The sequence below is a fragment of the Aspergillus flavus genome, chromosome 1, assembly GCF_009017415.1.
Source record: "Aspergillus flavus chromosome 1, complete sequence".
Taxonomy (NCBI): domain Eukaryota; kingdom Fungi; phylum Ascomycota; class Eurotiomycetes; order Eurotiales; family Aspergillaceae; genus Aspergillus; species Aspergillus flavus.
This window is the reverse complement of record NC_092406.1, coordinates 3,716,441-3,733,814: the sequence shown is the minus strand read 5'-3', so window position 1 is coordinate 3,733,814 and position 17,374 is coordinate 3,716,441. Positions and strand designations below refer to the sequence as shown.

The following is a 17,374-nucleotide window of genomic DNA, read 5'->3' as shown; positions in this document are numbered from 1 at the left end:
GAGAGTTGAGGTAACTGGTGACGATGGTGATGATAATGTGGTGGCTGGGAATGGAGAATATACTCCCAATGGAGGAGGCTGGGCATCACCTTTTGTTTACACCCGCTGGTTTCCCGGTAACCAGAATTCACCGCCCACTGTCCCTGAGGGACCCACGAGGCCCCATTGGGTCTGATCCGCCCCACCGATGGCGCTACGATCGATCAGGGACCAAGGATTGGTCCAGGCACGACTTTAGCCTTGGTCCCGCACGGCTTATCAGCCCTAATGCCTGATGGTCCCTTCCAGCCTCCTGCATTTACGTCTCATAGTGGGTTCTGTCCAGGTTTCATGCTGACGATCAATGCAAAGATATAAACTAAAATTACTCAAAGTGACCTGACGTCGATCGTCTATCTCCAATATCGTCCAAGGTAGGGTATACACGACCAAAGATAATATAGAATAATGCGATACCTTAAAACACCGGTGTATCTCTTCCAGATAAGACCCAACAGGATGATAACAATGCCAAAAAAAAAAAAAAAAAAAAAATAAAAAAAAAAAGTTTATGCCATTCTGTATGAAGCCGGCAATGTATACCATCCAGAATCACTTGTTTGTATATGAAAATCGCTTGAGGTCGAATGCAACAGGTGTCCGGGGATGACTGGGTTCGTCACCATCGACATCCTCTTCTTCACTATCGGGAACAATCATGTCTTCACTTCCTTGAGCAATATGACATGTGGCAGGGATCGGGCTTGCCTTAGAGGTGTTGGCCCCGATGTTACTGCCCAGGGCACTTGATGTTGAAAGAGAAGGGGTAAAGTTCAGAGAACGTGACCGGGCCAGCGCAGTCTGGCCGAGACGTTGCAAAGGTGTCAACCGTTGTCGCCTCGAAGGACTCCGGGAAACCCCAGCTTTCACCCTAGAGGGTGATCTAGAAATAAGCGGGCGATGAACCTGAGGATCTTTTGTTTGCGGGGTATCTAAGTTGGGGCTGGTATTCCTTTCCGCAGCTTCAAAAGTAAACTTAGACAACAGAGAAGAGTTTTGTTTGGCAATATGATAGTCAAGCACCTGGTGAAACACTTCAGGGTTGGAGTCCTCGTTAACAGAAGCTTTACTTGGAGTTTCAGCACTATCCTGTGGCTCTTCTGCAAGGACTTTCTGTTTCACAATTGCCGAATCTTCCGACGTGGTAAGTGCCGTTGACGGAGCCGCTTCTTCATGGTTGCCTTCGCGCGGCTCAGTTCCTATGTGAGGCTTGTCCTTGCAGTGGTTCGCAGTCTCTGACGAACCTACAATTTGTGTCATGATATCCTCGGCTACTTCATCAGAAAACACATCGACAGCTGACTTTCGCGCTTTCTTACTTCGCGTCACCTTTGCACCGCTCGGGCTTGAATCACCCGGGGAGCTAGCAAAGAAACGACTGCGGCAATCTGGAAGACTTGGAAGGCTGGCCTCGTCCGTCTCCGAACAAAGTCGCTGCCGTTTGGTGGGCTGCAAGGTAGATGCTCTAGAGGCATGGGCCAAAAAAGAGTTCCGCTCCACACTCCTAACTAGTGGACTCGATAGCCTATTCACAGTAGCGGATCGGACGATTCCCGGCCGGGGCGTAACAGGACTGCTCTCCCAGGACCTATTGGCATGCCGTTCCAGTAGCCTTTGCTGGCTGGGAGATGGAGTGAGGCTATTTGGATCCAACTCAGCTAGAGGAGTCCGTTTTGGGGTGAAGAATGAGCTGATGGGTTTATTTAGCTTCAGTTCGGCGGATGAACCGAGCGTCTGGCGACGTTGGATGCCATGCATGAGCTTACCCGCGGGTGCAGGCCTCAAAACCAGCGGTTCTTTTGTTGTAGGATCCAAGTCACCACGAGCGACTCCAACTGCAAGCTCAGGGTCCACATCGGCGCCAATGTACGGCAGCTCTTCGAGGTTCACATCATCCTCCGGTGCAGTCAGAGTGACGAGCTTTCCAGCTTGGGGGCAAAATACTCTCTGATAAAGGAAGGTGAGCTCTGCTTGTTTGAAATTCTCCAGATAATTCGTAGGAACATGATACTGGCCCTCAAATTGAAGCATCCGTAGCGCCTTCTCCACATTCCTGTATTTGCGAATACACCGATAGGCAGTTTTCAAACCCAGCCTTGCAATGTTGGGTAGGTAATCACAACCACTGAGGATACACATGCGTCTAAAGTCAGCATCAGTCCATCCTATAAGACTGACTTCGCGACAAGCTGTAAAATCTGCTCGGTTAATCTCAATACAGTCGCCATGCTGGTCTAGTTTAGACAACAGTCTTTTCGCGCCGAACACCAGCAAATCAGAGTCTTCTGATATGATACCATTGATGATGCCCTGGCGCTCAAGGTATACGAGCTGTGCATCTGCCTCATACGGAGCCACCACATACTGAACATTCATCTTTTTCAGTTCGTCGATCAATTGACGAGCCATTAAAGGGGTCACATCCACCGCTTTCTGGAATTCTTGATAAGCTTCCGCTGTCCTTCCCTTCCGCTGCAGTTCCAACCCAAGGGTTTTGCTTTCCTGACGCCGTTGATGTCGATCAGACTCGGTACCGGCTTTACTCGGTAGATTGTCACCGTCGAAGATAAGATATGGGGTAACTCCAAAATAGAGCAACATGCGGACCCGGTTCAGTACGAAATCGACATGTCTACAGTCCCGTTAGCGCCCACACCGAAGAATATCCCATCAAAGCTGCATACTTGGTCGTCGGCCGGTCCAAAACTAAGTCCACCGCGCAGGCGACCGTACCACGATGCAGCCATCCATACGCGTCGACCCCAAGTGTTTGTCCGCTAAACTTTTTCAAATGACATGGTTTTTGAATTGACTTGAGAAGACCATGGAGCCCTAACTGTCCAGTCAGCCTTCTCTGATCACTCCGAAAAATACAAAGTGAAGCTGGGCATACCTTTAATGCCCATTATGGAAACCTTCGAAAGTCGAGCTGCTCCTCGTTAGGTTGTCAAGTTGAACATCCAAAACGGGTAACAGCTCTGACAGTCGACGGTTAGGACTCAGGAGGAGCGGTGGGCACGAGAACCATGAGGAGAAACTTCCGTAGAAAAGGAGCTGGAAGCCAATCAACCAACTTGGCGGGTCATTGAGTTATGTATGACCTAGACAACGAGACTGGAATGTAAGTTGACTGCCAGTGTCAACCCTCCGACGCGCAACAGAAACGCGATAGGCCGATGCATGCAGAGGAAGCCGTGATTGGTTGGACGTTGGCGGCGTTTGCCTCCACCATCACCGCCCTATCATTCTGCCGAGCGATAAGGATCGCGGAGAGATTGGAGGGAAAAAAAAAAAAAAAAAGGCAAGGTTCTAGACTGCAACTTACTGTGCGCAGCATATAACATTATACTGCTTACTTTCTACCATCTTTCAAATACAAGGGATTAAAAAAAATCGCACCATGCCGAAGTCTTTCTCGAAGGTCCATAAGCATATCGCTAAAAAGAGAGGGGCAATTGACGCACTCCATGAGAACAGCAGAGATGCGAAGAGATTGCGCCGCGCAGGTATCAGAGATGATCGGGTTGCTCGTGTCTCTGCCACACTGGCCCGAGGACGACAGTCATACAGTAAGCTTCCAAAAGGCGCCTCTGTTTTCTACCGGACTTTTCTAATATAACTCCTAGTCGATCGGATCGTATACTTCCACGAGAATGTCCCGGAGGATGCAGGCGTCTTCTCGGATAGTGACATGATGAATTTAATTGTTAGGTAAGTCGAAGCAGAAAGTTAGCCCTCTAGTGACTATCCAATGTTTCATACGTATTAACACTTCCGGACATAGATACATCAATCGAAGTGTCCCTGAGATCGAGCAATTACAGAGCGAGCGGAGGAAAGGCCGACCCCCCAGCAAACGGGAGGAAAATCTCCTACAGCGAACAGACGCAGAGAATAAAGAGTTTAAGACCGGTTTCTGGTTGCCCGATCTTGGCCAGGAAGATGTACTCAAGGCTCTTGCCTCGTGGAATGGAGATTGGTCCGGACTCAGTAGCATGAAGTTCATTCGCTTGACCAAGGATGGTGGGAAGCAGTCTTCAGCTTTTCCTCCTAAAGGGATGTCGTGATCTTTAGTTATGGGTTTGTTTTAAGACCGTATCGCTCGCATTGGTTTTGGCACATAATGGCGTTGACGACCGTATATACCAGCATCTTGATATTCGTTAGTATGTTTCAAGGTTTGGCTACACAAGCAAATTAACAAAAATGTCTGCTATGCATCTGTGATAGTATTTCGCATCGCTATTAGGCTACCACCTATAGTATAAAACAATAAACATAATAATGGCAACGGCACGATCAACTTCGCAGCAACACCGGCAGTTATTATCTTCAGCGCCTTCTGCATTGATCCTGGCTCTCAAATGTGTTATGTCTGTCAGCCAAAGCTGTAGCTTGGATCTACTTATGGCAAAGTGTGCGATTGACACTTTGTACTCTTAGCTTTTCTCATGATATAACCTCATTAAGCGCGAAGATCTTTGGGCAGTGACTACTGCGAGCTTTGATGCTCGAGACTTATTCAGACTTGTGCAATTGGTTTGTTCTCTCTGTATATTCCATGACTTTCCTGTATTTGAAATTGCTTTTGGCTAACTTTGTGACTATGAGTTGTGATACTAACGTCAGTTTCACAAAATATATTTCTATGGTACAGGTATTGGACGTTTTGTAGGTTGTGGTATATCGCTTGTAGATGAACGCAGAGTGACAGAAGATAATGTCTATTGATCCCAGAATTATTTGAGATTTCAACACCCTGGGCAATTGAAAACAATTTGATCGTGTATTCTGTATTAGTATATAAGGTCCCTCTTCAGATGTTGGGACGGAAAGGATGAATGCCTCAGGCCGACTGGTCGAGAGCTCCCGAGCTTGTTCTTGGCAAGCGGTAACATCATCAGTTTCCTGTTCGTCACCTCCAAACTTTCATTAAAATTCTCCTCCAACCCAACAGCCTCTGCATCCATCTAAACCTCACAATCCATCATGTTGTCGCTACGTACCATCGCCCGCTCTGTGCCTCGCACTTTCTCCCGCTCCATCGCCATCTCTTCCCGCTCTGCTCTCTTCCGACCTATTCCGACTGCTGCTCCTAAAAATGTTATCCTGCAATCTGCTCTGAAGCCTTCATACGCGGCTTTCTCGACTTCTAGCGTATTCAAGCAGTCTCAAGCTGAAGGTAAGAAGAAATTGAACGCCTAATCCATCCAGGATTTGGAGGGAAAATTACAAGGAAAAGAAAGAAAGAAAACTGCTCAAGACTTATGGCATGATGTAATATTCGTTTCTCTCGATTGCGCTGACAACGACTTCTATGTGTAGGTGATTTTGAGCTTGCTGCCAAGCTTGAGGATGAACTGAAGCATGAGAAGGCTTCTGGTCTTGAGGACCTGGATTCTTCCGTCCAGAACATCCAGTATGTTCTTCAGAACAACTCCTGGGAGGTATGTGCACCGAATCAAATGTTTTGCATCAACGAAGGCTGATTTGTGTCGGCTTGCAGGTCAAGGACGTCCCCGGTGACCAGGAGGTCGTGTTGACGAAGAAGTTCGGTAACGAGGAGTAAGTGCTTGGGTCTCCATTTCCCATCACCTCTTTCTATTTCCAATCCATCCCATTCTTGTACCCTATCCTAATGAAACCCCTATAATAGGATTCGCCTCACCTTTACCGTTGCGGACCTTCAGAACCTGAGCGAACAAGAGGAATTCGACGACCAGGCTTTGAGTGACGAGCTGGATTTTGAGGGCGGCCACCAGCCCGCTAACCGGGGTGCCTCTGGCAACGTTGCCCAGCACCCCGAGGATCGGGTTGCCCCGGCTGATCGCGAGCTGGATGAGTTGGACCGTGATCTGGAGCCCAGCTTCCCTGCCCGCGTCAACATCACCGTTGAGAAGCCAAGCAACGGCGCTTTGCTGATCCAGACTGTTGTCCAGGATGGTCTCTTCCAGATCGAGGAGGTCTCCTACTTCTCTAAGCCTGACTTGGCACATGCCCAGACAGCTGAAAAGGACTGGGCTAGACAGAGCCTCTACGCTGGACCTCCCTTTGAGAACCTCGATGAGGATCTGCAGACCTTCTTGGAGCGTTACCTCGAGGAGAGAGGCATCAACGCAGAGCTCGCCAACATGATTCCTGACTACATCCAGGTGAAGGAGCAGAAGGAATACGTTCGCTGGCTTGAGAGTAAGTTACCACAACCCTTGCGATATTAGTATCTATATCTAACAGTGGGACTTTTAGACGTCAAGAACTTCATCTCCGCTTAAATGCAGACCAATGATGCATTAATGCGTCTGCAAATATGCATTGGTTAAATCCCTACTCCTAATTCTAATTCTACATTCCTCGACTTTCTCGTGATCTTTTTGTGAGGGAGTTTGCCGTAACTTCCTGTCATGTTAGCTTGACGTCTGTCCATGCAAGTCGCCTATGACAATATTTGCTAGGCAGTGTGCACGTGTATCAATATAGAAACGAATTTAGCATCTACATGTATTATATTTAAAAATTGCATCCTACAGTATGATATTATGCTTCAAGGATTACCTACGTTCAAAAGCGTTAAGCACCACCAGTTCTATAATGACGGTCTCATGTTCACCATTCATATCCCTGATTAGTAGGTTGTCAGGCGAAATATAAAATCATGCCTATGTCTTGAAGTAATCCTGCGACAACACCGAAACGCCGTATGCATCCTAACCCTGCCTTCAACATGTATACTCCAAAACCGCTCGAAAAGTACCAAAAGTCCTAGGTAGAAGACCCACAGAAAGTAGATGCAAGGGTTTAAAACTCCATACTTTCAGTCTTCACCTCCGTCATGTCTTCGTTTCGCTCCCGCTTCCCACCGCGTTCCTCCTTGAGAAGACCGGCAATGAACGAGCGGAAATAATCAACATATGGCTTGAGACTCGTTTTCTCATAATCCTGGAGTTTGCGGCTTCCTCTCACATCAGAGTCATTGGGCACGCTTCCCTCCCCATCCACAGCGTCTCCTGCGCCGTTACTGGGGTTCTCTGCATCGTACGCATCAATCTCCCCAAGTAGTTGTGTGACCGTGGGAACTGAAAGCGGGTCAAATTGCTCAGCCTTTCGAGCATCAATGGGAACACAAACGCGACCTGTGCCAGGGTGTATGACGAACGGGCTCTTGAGCAAGTGAATCATCTTCTTACTGACTTCAGAATCAAGGCGGGGATAAGTGTACTCCAAAACAATATCCTGCTTCGCCTCGCGTAGTGTAGAAGTTTTCAGAGTGCTGCTTTTTCCCGTCTTCGCGAGCGAGTCAATGTCGGCCCATTTGTTCGTACTAGAGCGGTCTGGTGATGATTCCCATTTCTTGCGCAACGCATCATTCAAGGCCTTGTCGGGAAGTAGCGCTAGGAGGCGTTGCGCCTGCTCCGAGCTAACAAAAGTGTCCTGGTCTACCAAGGTAGTCTGGGCGAAGTAAGGCTTCAGGATCTCCAGACTACGGGACATATGCGGATGCAGCGGACGCTTCAGATTGACACGCTTGCCGCTCTGGGCCCCTCCTCGTAAGAGGTCCAGATATCCTGCAATGGCCCGTCGCCGATCATCTGGAAGACTGCGAGCACGTGGATCACAGACCCAGGCGTGGGCACCACGACGACCAGAGTAAACCCATAAGATGTGTTGGAATCCAAAGTCGTCCCGCAACGCCGTGTCGACAACCTTCATGGCCATGGTTACAAATGTCCAGCATTTCCCACAGATATTCGCCTTTTCGCAACAGGATCGGATGTCGTCATAATCTGTCAAATCGATATCGAACACTAATTCCTTAGAAACTGGTTTCATCTGACCCCCTCGTAAAGTTTTCCGATCGCGGGGGTTTGTGTTGTAGACGGGGCCGATTTCAAAACGGGACGGGTTCATGCGCAAGATATCTTTACGGAAGCTAGTAGGGGGTCAATGATGTGTTGCATAACAGAGGATGCCTTGGTATGTCCGCTTACAGATCTGCCGTCGCATATGATTGATATCGTAGGTAGGCGTCATTCTGTAGGGTAAGCGCGAACTCACGGTTCCCAAAGTCTGGGGAAGGAACAATTCCGTGGTTTAGCCACTGAAAAAGGTATCGGAATGGGAAAAGTCGCTGGTAGAAGGCAAGCATAGTATCTGTGTCTACGTGAGCGGGTTGCGGTGCAGAGGAACTGTACAACATTTGTCAGACTGGCTTTCTATCTCTCGGGTGACTGGTGCTTACTCTACTGCATCTCGACTAGCAGGGTTCTCATTCTTCGTGTCTGGCGCACTAGATGCAGGAAATTCGTCGTCATCGTCATCATCGAAAAGTAGGTCCGCAAGTCTGTCTTTTGTATCGTTTTCAGTGGCTTCGGACTCCTTCTCTTCTGGACCACTGGGGGTCGCATCTGTTGGAGAAGCATCCGGAAGGACTTCTTCATCATTGCGATGACTAGGGGACTCCCCAGGAGACACGGAGTGAGGCATCTTTGTGTTTTGGATGTTGTATGTGCGTTGAACCTGTCTCGGTATAGTGGAGTATACTGAATATCGTATACGGTCATTAACGCGACTGGACGCGCGCCGGACGCGCTTCGGCCCCGGCAGCCCTAAGACCTAAGCCCTATCCAGGGGCTGAGGTAGGGTCACATGATGCTGCGCTGCGCAACCTAAGCAAGCACGTGCCATCGACGTAGACCTAGCCGCAAACGGTCTTCTAGTATACAATCCATGATGGACCTACGGGATGCATGGCTCAAGTGACTACAACGTTCTATTTTAATCGCGCCAATGCCTCTCCATAAAGACGCAATGCTCTCTGTACCCACCCCTGAGCCCCAGGGGCCCTCGATCGCCGTTTGCGGCAACTCAGGAATCGTATTCATCTTGATCAAATTTTTTGGATGACGATTACATTCATCGCAAATCCTGAACACTACGCACCTGACGAGACTTCGACAAAAATCAATGAACGTATCACGTTACTTACTTGTACTCGAGCTTCAGTATCTTCTAAATCCGGCTATCTAGAAGACATCAGTGTCGTCATACTCGATTGATTCCAGCTGTGCTTGAGCAATATCTTTTAGGTGTCGTCATTGACTAGTATGCACAGATGAAGTTTTCGAAGCATGTAAAATTCTGCACATTCTTCGTGATTTGCTGGGACTGCTTCGATTCTGTACTCGCTTCCTTCGTTACGGCTTTCCTTTTTGCGCCTTGTACCATGTCCACAACGTGGACTTCACGCTTACCGTAAGCTTGCAGAACTTCTCCATAGCCAATCTCCACATTCCAGAGGCGCTTTAGTCAATTCTGCAGAGTCCTGCGAATTTGAAGCACTGGGGCAATCCTGGTGACGCCACCAGCTTGGCGTCAATTGAGCTGCAAGCCAGTGACCACAAGTAGGAAAAATCTCTTGTTGACCAGCCTTGTGCACTGTTGACTGCCGTTTTTGAATGACTTCACGGTTTAAGCTGGCCACGGTTGTCCATGGCGTTGAAAGAAGACGGCAACGCTAGGAACGATCCTGTCATAGGTCATCTAGCTATTTTACTCAAGGAACAAAACTGTATCTGCATGTTCCTTGAAGTTTCGATCACCGGATGGGGCTAGCATCCGTGGCTTCTCTTGAAGACCCTCGACTGAAGTGATGACACCACGACTTCCTCCGTACTGCATCCAAGAACTAATTGCGCCATCTTTCTTTCCGTAACCTCCGAAGATCTAACAGGGCATGTGGGTTCCTCGCCTGAATACGATACCACGTAGCACCCACCTCCCAACTTTATCTGAAGATTTTGAGTCTTATCCACATACCACCCATTGCTTGTTCCACTAACCGACTGGCCAGCAAACCATGGCTCGTTATGTCCCAGTTATACACTGCAGACCAATGGGCCTTATGTGTCACGGAATCAAGATTTGCTTCTCCTCTTGACCAGGCACCAGATCTTGCTGCAAATCGATACTACTGTGCCATTGTAGCTATCAATGAGCACCGCACGGAAACGGCAAAAGAAGTCGCCGCCATGGAGATATAAGTTCACGTCTTCTCTCTCCTGAAACGACTTCTCCCTCTCTCAACACGCTTGTACCGAGCTAATAAAAGTCGCTCGCTCTTTTTTCATTCGTTTAATTCTAATTAATCGTCTTTGTTTGTGCTTTTGGTATCTGGTTTCGATAGGTCGATCATCCTTCGAGATGGTTAAGGGAACTATTGCTCTGCTGGCTCTGGCTGGCCCAGCACTCGCTGGTGTTATCCAAAACCGAGGTGTGGATCATGGGGCTCCGGCTACAATTGATCTGGCTCACAAGGAACCTCCTCAATGGACTGAGGCTCCCAACCCTCCTCCTCGCCCTACTGGGTCTCACAAGGAGCCTCCTCATAACACGGAGCCTAGTCATGAGAAACCTACTCATGAGAAGCCTCCCAATAAGGAGCCCAGCAAGACTGAGCCTCCTCATACGGAGCCTACTCATGAGAAGCCCACCGGCACGGAGCCTGCACACACCAAGCCGGAGCCTACCCATGAGAAGCCTACTCACGGCACGGAGCCTCCACACACCAAGCCGGAGCCTACCCATGAGAAGCCCACAGGCACTGAGCCCCCTCACACCAAGCCGGAGCCTACCCATGAGAAGCCCACCGGCACTGAGCCCCCTCACACCAAGCCTCAGCCTACCCACGAGAAGCCCACCGGCACTGAGCCCCCTCACACCAAGCCTCAGCCTACCCATGAGAAGCCCACCGGCACTGAGCCCCCCCACACCAAGCCTCAGCCTACGCAGGAGAAGCCCACCGGCACTGAGCCCCCTCACACCAAGCCCACAGGCACTGAGCCCCCTCACACCAAACCCACCGGCACTGAGCCCCCTCACACCAAGCCCACCGGCACTGAGCCCCCTCACACCAAGCCCACCGGCACTGAGCCCCCTCACACCAAGCCCACCGGCACTGAGCCCCCTCACACCAAGCCTCCCCATCAGACGGAGCCTCCTCACAACACCCAGCCCATCACGGAGATCACTAAGACAACCACCTATGTTACTACTGAGTGCCCTGTCACGTCTTCTGTTGTCACCTCTGGCACCAAGACTCTCACCGTTCCCATCACTCAGACTAACATCATTACGGTCACCACCACATTCTGTGAGTCGTCAACCTTGCCGCCTGTGAAGCCTGTGCCCACTGGCACTGGTGTTCCTCTGCCACCAGCACCGGTACCGGTACCTCCTAAGAACAGCACTCTTCTGCCACCTGCTCCAGTTCCCACTGCTCCCTTCCAGAACACCACCGTCCCGGTTGCCCCTACCCAGCCAGTTCCTGTGGCTCCTGGTCAATCTACTGTCCCCGGAAAGCCAGTCACTACTCAACCCTCTGTTCCAGGCGAGACCCCTGTCCAGCCTGTTGTTCCGGGAGAGACCCCTGTCCAGCCTGTTGTTCCGGGAGAGACTCCTGTCCAGCCTGTTGTTCCGGGAGAGACTCCTGTCCAGCCTTCCGTCCCTGGTGAAACCCCTGTCCAGCCCTCTGTTCCGGGAGAGACTCCTGCTCAGCCTTCCGTCCCTGGTGAAACTCCCGTCCCTGCCCAGCCCACCGGCGTCTCCCCCGTCCAGCCATCCGTTCCGGGTGAGACTCCCGTCCAGCCCACTGGCGTCTCTCCTGTGCAACCTTCTGTTCCTGGCGAGACTCCCGTCCAGCCCACTGGCGTCTCTCCTGTACAACCTTCTGTTCCTGGCGAGACTCCCGTCCAGCCCACCGGTGTCTCTCCTGTACAACCTTCTGTTCCTGGCGAGACTCCCGTCCAGCCCACCGGCGTCTCCCCCGTCCAGCCATCCGTTCCGGGTGAGACTCCCGTCCAGCCCACTGGCGTCTCTCCTGTGCAACCTTCTGTTCCTGGCGAGACTCCCGTCCAGCCATCCGTTCCGGGTGAGACTCCCGTCCAGCCCACTGGCGTCTCCCCCGTCCAGCCCACCACTCCTGGCGAGACCCCAGTCGCGCCTACTGGTGTCTCCCCAGCTCAGCCCTCCCAGCCACCACTCACTGGTGCTGCTCGGGCTGTCAAGCCTACTGTCGGTCTCTTGGCTGCAGTCATGGGTGTGATGATCCTGCTCTAAACCCAGCTGCCCAAGGATAGGGTAGCTGAACATCGGCCATCTAAGATACCAGAAGAGCAACAGTTCGATAAGTTATAATATCACTGTTTGATTTGTTTGATCGTTGATAATCGTCTGACATTTGATCCCCCTAAGATTTGTTGCTCACAAGAAAAACGAAAAGAAAAGTTACAAGTTGGATGGCGCAAGAGTTTCTTATTTGTCAGATAATACCGTTTTAGTAATATATAATAATATTGTGTTTTTATACTTTTGGTACATCGATGAGCACAGAAATGTCTGGTAGTCGTGTGAACAATAATGCTTCTACATCCATTGGAGAATTACTAAAAGTGGCTCTTCACAGCGGCAATACTATATCCATCGAGTGTCGCCAATACCTAAAGTGACTGAGTCGTCTATCACATATCCCATTTTGGTATCTGTCTAAACCATATACTCCAAGTCTATCAACCCACAGACAAATCGAAGCCAACTCCTCCCCCAAGACACATCACTGCTGCTCATTAACCAGCACATAACGATACCGCGCCTTACCCGCATGCATATCCACGATAGCGGTATTAGCATCCTTCATAGGGATCTCCTCAATCCAAGGCTTAACACCCTTCTCCGCAACAAGCTCGAACATCTCCCGAATCTCACGGGGAGATCCAATAAAGGAACTCTCAACCTTCACCCGGCGAATAAGGTTACGCACATTCGCGAAAAGAGTCCCATCCTCAGGAAGACCGACCTGAACCAGACTGCCGTTGGTAGCCAGAAGACCCAGGTACTCCGTCATGGGCATCTAAATCAGACATTAGCCTCGTGGATGAACTCAACTCCAGAGTGATTCTCTGTCGTTATGAGATAAAGTAAAAAACGTACCTTGGAGGAAGAAACCGTGCAGACAATAAGGTCCAAGGAACGGGCATATTTAGTCGCCCAGTCCGGTTCATCGTCCGTGGCGATGTAGATATCCGCGCCCATTTTCAGTGAATCGGCACTCTTGCTAGCCTTGCGCGAGATAGCGACGACTTTGTCTGCGCCCATGGCCTTCGCGAACAGAACACCGAAGTGACCCAGTCCGCCGACGCCGATGATTCCAACGCGTTTGCCGGGGCCGCAGCCATTGTGCTTCAAGGGGCTGTAGACGGTGACACCGCCGCACAGCATGGGAGCTGCCTCGGCCGAGGGAATGGCATTTGGGATCTTGATGACAAAGTTGGACGGGGTACGGTTGTACAACGAGTATCCACCGTAGGATTTCCCGCCGTTGAGATGGATGCCGTTGTACGTGCCGACGATCTTGTGAGAGCAGTATTGCTCCCAGCCCATAGCGCATTCGGGGCAATCACCTAGACGGCCCAGACACGAGTCACTCTGGGCGCCGACGCCGACACGATCTCCGACTTTGATATCGCCCACGGCTTTCGAGCCTACACGGACGGCAATACCGACGATCTCGTGGCCAACGCAGCAGGGATATTTGGTAGGGCCCTGTGCCAGGAGTCAGCCATCTCATTCCTCTACCCTTCAATATGATATATCCTGCTGAGCCATGTAAAAAGGAACCCAGGTAACCTACCCAGCCGCTACGGAGAGTATGCAGATCCGATCCGCAAACACCACAATGAGTGACCTTGATATCGACATCGGTCTCCTCCCATTCCTTTGGCTCAAATTCCTGCCAGACCATCTTTCCATCTGCCGACTCGGGTGACAGGCCCATCCATCCTTCAAACTTGTAGTCTGTTTGCGCCATATTGACCTGGTGGTGCTATTCTGGGGACTGATGTTCAGAAAAGACCAGATCCGGAACCGGTCCCATGGACCATTTATACTGACTCGATGGGCTTTACGGATCTACTCCGGACCGTCCATGGATTTCTACGGATATAGCGGGTCTGGAAAGCCATGGTCTCCACTCTCTGATTTTGTATGTACGTACGTATTGACGGGACGAGAGTCGGCTTTGATTCGTACTTGGGGGCAAAACTGGTATATGCTGAGGTTTCTGGGCAAGTCATGTACAGCGTGCTCATTGGAGGTCGGTGAGATATTTGCCTTTTACTATGCTCCATATTTCTTTCCTTTATTGATTGATTTATTTTATTTTTTCGTAAATAAAGACGGCTAATTCTCGGTGTCTGGTTTATGATCGGCACTAATGCGCCGAGACGGCAGATTTCAATCCTTATTATCAGACCTAAAGTACGGTCTATATCCTGTACTACTAGAGAAAATCCAGAGTAGATACTAGATACATACGTCAGATTACTATTATCACGCCATTGGCATTGTACATGACCGCGAAAAACCATTTACTTAGATGTTGCCATACCAGCAAATCAATTCTATGCAATGGAGTCCCTCCACTGACTCCAACCCCAACGGCTCCACTACGAGGGAAGAAACGGAAGAAAAAGAAGAAAACAAATTGGAGACAGCGGTACTACTAAATGTTTAGTAATCCCGGGATTGCTTGTATTTTCGGCATTCGCGAAAAGTTTCCGAGGGCACGGCGAGCCGAATGTAGTTGTACTCCATCGGCCGACTCGGGATCTGGTTGTCTTGTTTTGCCATCTTGCTACATATGGGTTATAATTCAAAGGGTCACGATACGTGAGAGAATAATGTCTCTAGATTCCGTCCCTAGCATTGATGGGAAATAGACATGAAAGATTGAAGAAAAGGATGCTCAGGATATACAAGTAATCACAAGTGAAGAAGAATAAAAAGGATAAAAAGGTCACAGCGAGCATTGCTGGCGAAATCAAACAATGAAGACCGTGGAAATCTATACCGAATGCAAGGATTAAGTCATCTTTTGAAGCACCTCCACGCTGACCTGTCTTCGGCTATACATATTGGATCCCACCCATACATCGACGATGGATTTAAAACAGTGACAAAATGTCCTCGTTGGTCTTCTTGGGCTGCCTTCCTCCCGGTGGTGGAGATGTGGTGTTCGATGATAAATCCAGCCCAGCGAAACCATTCATGAGGTCTGCGCTAGCACTACCACCATTGGGGGCTGGGACCGGGGCAGCAGCACCTCCGCCGTCGCCAAACACGCCCAGTAGATCATCCAGATTATTGTTGCCCGCCGGAGCACCGGCAGCGGGAGACTCTACCCGGACAGGTGTGCCGGCAAGGCCTTCAAGGCCGGACATGCCGGCGCTTGGTTCCTTCTGAGCGGAGGCTGGTGCACCTCCGTCGAAATCGATATCCAGAAGATTCTCGACGTTATTCTGACTCTGGGGCGGCGGAGCCTTCCCACTAACTGCCGCCGCCGCCGCAGCCGCAGCCAATGGGTTCTCACGTGCATTTTGGATTTGTTCCCTAAAGAATAATGGTTAGCGAAGAGAGCAAGTAAAGTCCAGCTAGCAGGGGTACATACTCGATGGCGGCCCTTTGAACGGCGTCGGCACCAAATCTGCCTTGGCCCACGAATTGCTCGGGTGGCTTGTGGTATACAGAGGCGAGGGTAGAAAGTTCGGTGAGGAGTTTTTCGAGAAGTGCTGGGGGGAGAGAATGGATGGTAGTCACGATCGGCGGCTTTTCAGAGAGCATGATGTTCTTAGTGGCACCAGGGTCGCTTGTGTTGGAGAGCAAGCGCCAGTACACATAGGCACGGTCACGAACGTCAGGGTTGTCGTTCTCGGCTGTAGCGGCCTGCAGAACCTTCTGCACTAGTCCCTGGGCTTTTTCAGGCCGTTTTACGAAGAGTTTAACAACAGCTGTGAGGATTTGCAGCTGCGTTTGTGAGAACTCTTCATTAAAGCCTTCCACGAATCCGGCTAGGATATCTCCGGCATTGTTGATCTTCTCCGCATATTCTCCCACGATCCAGATGAGCGCGGCTCTGGCGTTAGGCTCATCGAGCTCATCGATGCATTTGCAAAGGGTGGGAATGATGCCTTCGTAGCCAGGATACTTCCGGAAAATGTCCTTGATCACCACGATCGCCTCCTGCACTACGTAGTTGACCTTCGTGTTGATCAAGTCCAACAATGTGTTAACACACTTCTCACTGGCGTTCTCAATCTTGATGGCGACCTGACCGATGGCCTTGACAGCGCGCCGCACGAAGTCCATGTCCACTTCCAGGGCGTATTCCTTAAGTTCTGCTAGAAGTTGGTCGACATTGCGATCGTTGGCAATGCGAACCATGATCTCAAGCTTCTGGAACTTGACATAGGGCGGGTCGTTGTACTTGCAGAAGAACACACGGAGCTCCTTGTTTAGAATATCAGGCTGTTTTTGCAGTAATAGGTCGATATTTCTCAGAGCCACATATTGTACTTCGGGTGCTGACGAGACAAGAGTTACTAGAATCAAGCATCATGATTAGATTGTCTCCATAGTGGGGTTCAAGGGGGCTAAATTACCTAAGGGAGGGGCCATCTTCTTCAGATAGTTCTTGGAGAGTTCATCCTTGATATTCCTCATGTGCAAAAAGACGACCTTGACGGCGGCCAACACGACACTGGGATTCGCATGCTGGAATTGAGGGGCCACGCGCTCACAGATATGCTCTGATTCGGTGACCTCAGTAGTCCGGTACTCTGCCAGCGTTGTGAGAATCGTAACTCGACCCCACTCTGTGCACTCGTTCAACGCCATCAATAGCTTGCGTAATGTATTGGTTGTGACCTGGAGCGCATTGGTTTCCGGCGCGGCGTGGTGGATCTCCGAGAGCGCTGTCACCGAGTTCGCAACCACCATGGGGTTGGGGTCTCCAATCATCTCTTGAAGCATTTCCAGGAAACCATTCTCCATACACATTCCGGGGTTGAGATCGAAAAGCTTGGCAACACAAATGGCAGCTGTCTTGCGGACATAGGGCGACTCATCCCTGAGAGTCTTCCGGAGGGGCTCCTCCATGTAGTCGACCATCTTGTCCACTCGAATACATCCCATCGTTCGGATTGCAAGTGCCCTGATCAGGGGATTAGGGTCTTCGGAGTCTTGAACGAAGGTATTCACGGCAAGAATACAGAGATCCGGGTGAGATTTGGCGTAATTCCTGATTGCCGCGCATCGAATATCAGCATGCAGAGCGACGATCGAGACAGTCATGGGCCACCCACATCAGATACAGGTATACTAATTTCTTCTGTTCAAGATCGCTCGTCGCAATATTCTTCAGGACATCGGGGAAAAGGGCGGAGACATCTTTTCCTAAGGTCATGGCCATGATGGTTTTCTGGATAGCCTCCTTTCTGTGACGGGGTCA

The 17,374-nt window shown here is 50.3% G+C and overlaps 7 protein-coding genes across 7 annotated transcripts; 3 read left to right on the top strand and 4 right to left on the bottom strand.

The window, feature by feature from the left end:
- Positions 1-102: 102 nt before the first annotated feature.
- Positions 103-3,364, bottom strand: F9C07_2279630 (putative exonuclease). Its single transcript, XM_041288216.2, has 3 exons — positions 2,933-3,364; positions 2,724-2,871; positions 103-2,671 (listed from the first exon to the last, which is right to left on the bottom strand). The coding sequence occupies exons 1-3, from the start codon at positions 2,943-2,945 to the stop codon at positions 592-594; spliced, it is 2,241 nt and encodes a 746-aa protein (XP_041140611.1). The 5' UTR covers positions 2,946-3,364; the 3' UTR covers positions 103-591.
- A 75-nt stretch (positions 3,365-3,439) lies between these two features.
- On the top strand, positions 3,440-4,106 carry F9C07_1378 (putative translation machinery-associated protein; the record flags this gene model as incomplete). Its single annotated transcript, XM_041288232.1, has 3 exons — positions 3,440-3,608; positions 3,666-3,750; positions 3,824-4,106. 3 exons carry the CDS (start codon positions 3,440-3,442, stop codon positions 4,104-4,106), a joined length of 537 nt encoding a protein of 178 aa, XP_041140612.1.
- A 922-nt stretch (positions 4,107-5,028) lies between these two features.
- F9C07_1377 (regulatory protein SUAPRGA1) lies at positions 5,029-6,311 on the top strand (the record flags this gene model as incomplete). The annotated part of the gene is made up of 5 exons (XM_041288233.1): positions 5,029-5,221; positions 5,365-5,486; positions 5,546-5,604; positions 5,696-6,228; positions 6,286-6,311. The coding sequence occupies 5 exons, from the start codon at positions 5,029-5,031 to the stop codon at positions 6,309-6,311; spliced, it is 933 nt and encodes a 310-aa protein (XP_041140613.1).
- A 523-nt stretch (positions 6,312-6,834) lies between these two features.
- Positions 6,835-8,520, bottom strand: F9C07_1376 (putative DNA primase subunit Pri1; the record flags this gene model as incomplete). The annotated part of the gene is made up of 3 exons (XM_041288217.1): positions 6,835-7,966; positions 8,025-8,222; positions 8,276-8,520. The coding sequence occupies 3 exons, from the start codon at positions 8,518-8,520 to the stop codon at positions 6,835-6,837; spliced, it is 1,575 nt and encodes a 524-aa protein (XP_041140614.1).
- A 190-nt stretch (positions 8,521-8,710) lies between these two features.
- On the top strand, positions 8,711-12,150 carry F9C07_2279627 (uncharacterized protein; the record flags this gene model as incomplete). Its single annotated transcript, XM_041284023.2, has 1 exon — positions 8,711-12,150. The coding sequence occupies exon 1, from the start codon at positions 10,237-10,239 to the stop codon at positions 12,148-12,150; it is 1,914 nt and encodes a 637-aa protein (XP_041140615.1). The 5' UTR covers positions 8,711-10,236.
- A 493-nt stretch (positions 12,151-12,643) lies between these two features.
- F9C07_1374 (putative alcohol dehydrogenase) lies at positions 12,644-13,897 on the bottom strand (the record flags this gene model as incomplete). The annotated part of the gene is made up of 3 exons (XM_041288218.1): positions 12,644-12,940; positions 13,021-13,632; positions 13,721-13,897. 3 exons carry the CDS (start codon positions 13,895-13,897, stop codon positions 12,644-12,646), a joined length of 1,086 nt encoding a protein of 361 aa, XP_041140616.1.
- A 1,135-nt stretch (positions 13,898-15,032) lies between these two features.
- On the bottom strand, positions 15,033-17,283 carry F9C07_1373 (putative AP-1 adaptor complex subunit beta; the record flags this gene model as incomplete). The annotated part of the gene is made up of 4 exons (XM_041288219.2): positions 17,229-17,283; positions 16,527-17,164; positions 15,536-16,466; positions 15,033-15,477 (listed from the first exon to the last, which is right to left on the bottom strand). Coding segments are annotated over exons 1-4 (2,016 nt in total). The 5' UTR covers positions 17,231-17,283.
- Positions 17,284-17,374: the final 91 nt, after the last annotated feature.

Bases quoted from the DNA above. Each gene is read 5' to 3' on its own strand.
- F9C07_2279630 (XM_041288216.2), bottom strand. The intron at 2,672-2,723 runs GTATGCAGCTTT...ACGGGACTGTAG, and splicing joins TTGGACCGGCCGACGACCAA to ACATGTCGATTTCGTACTGA.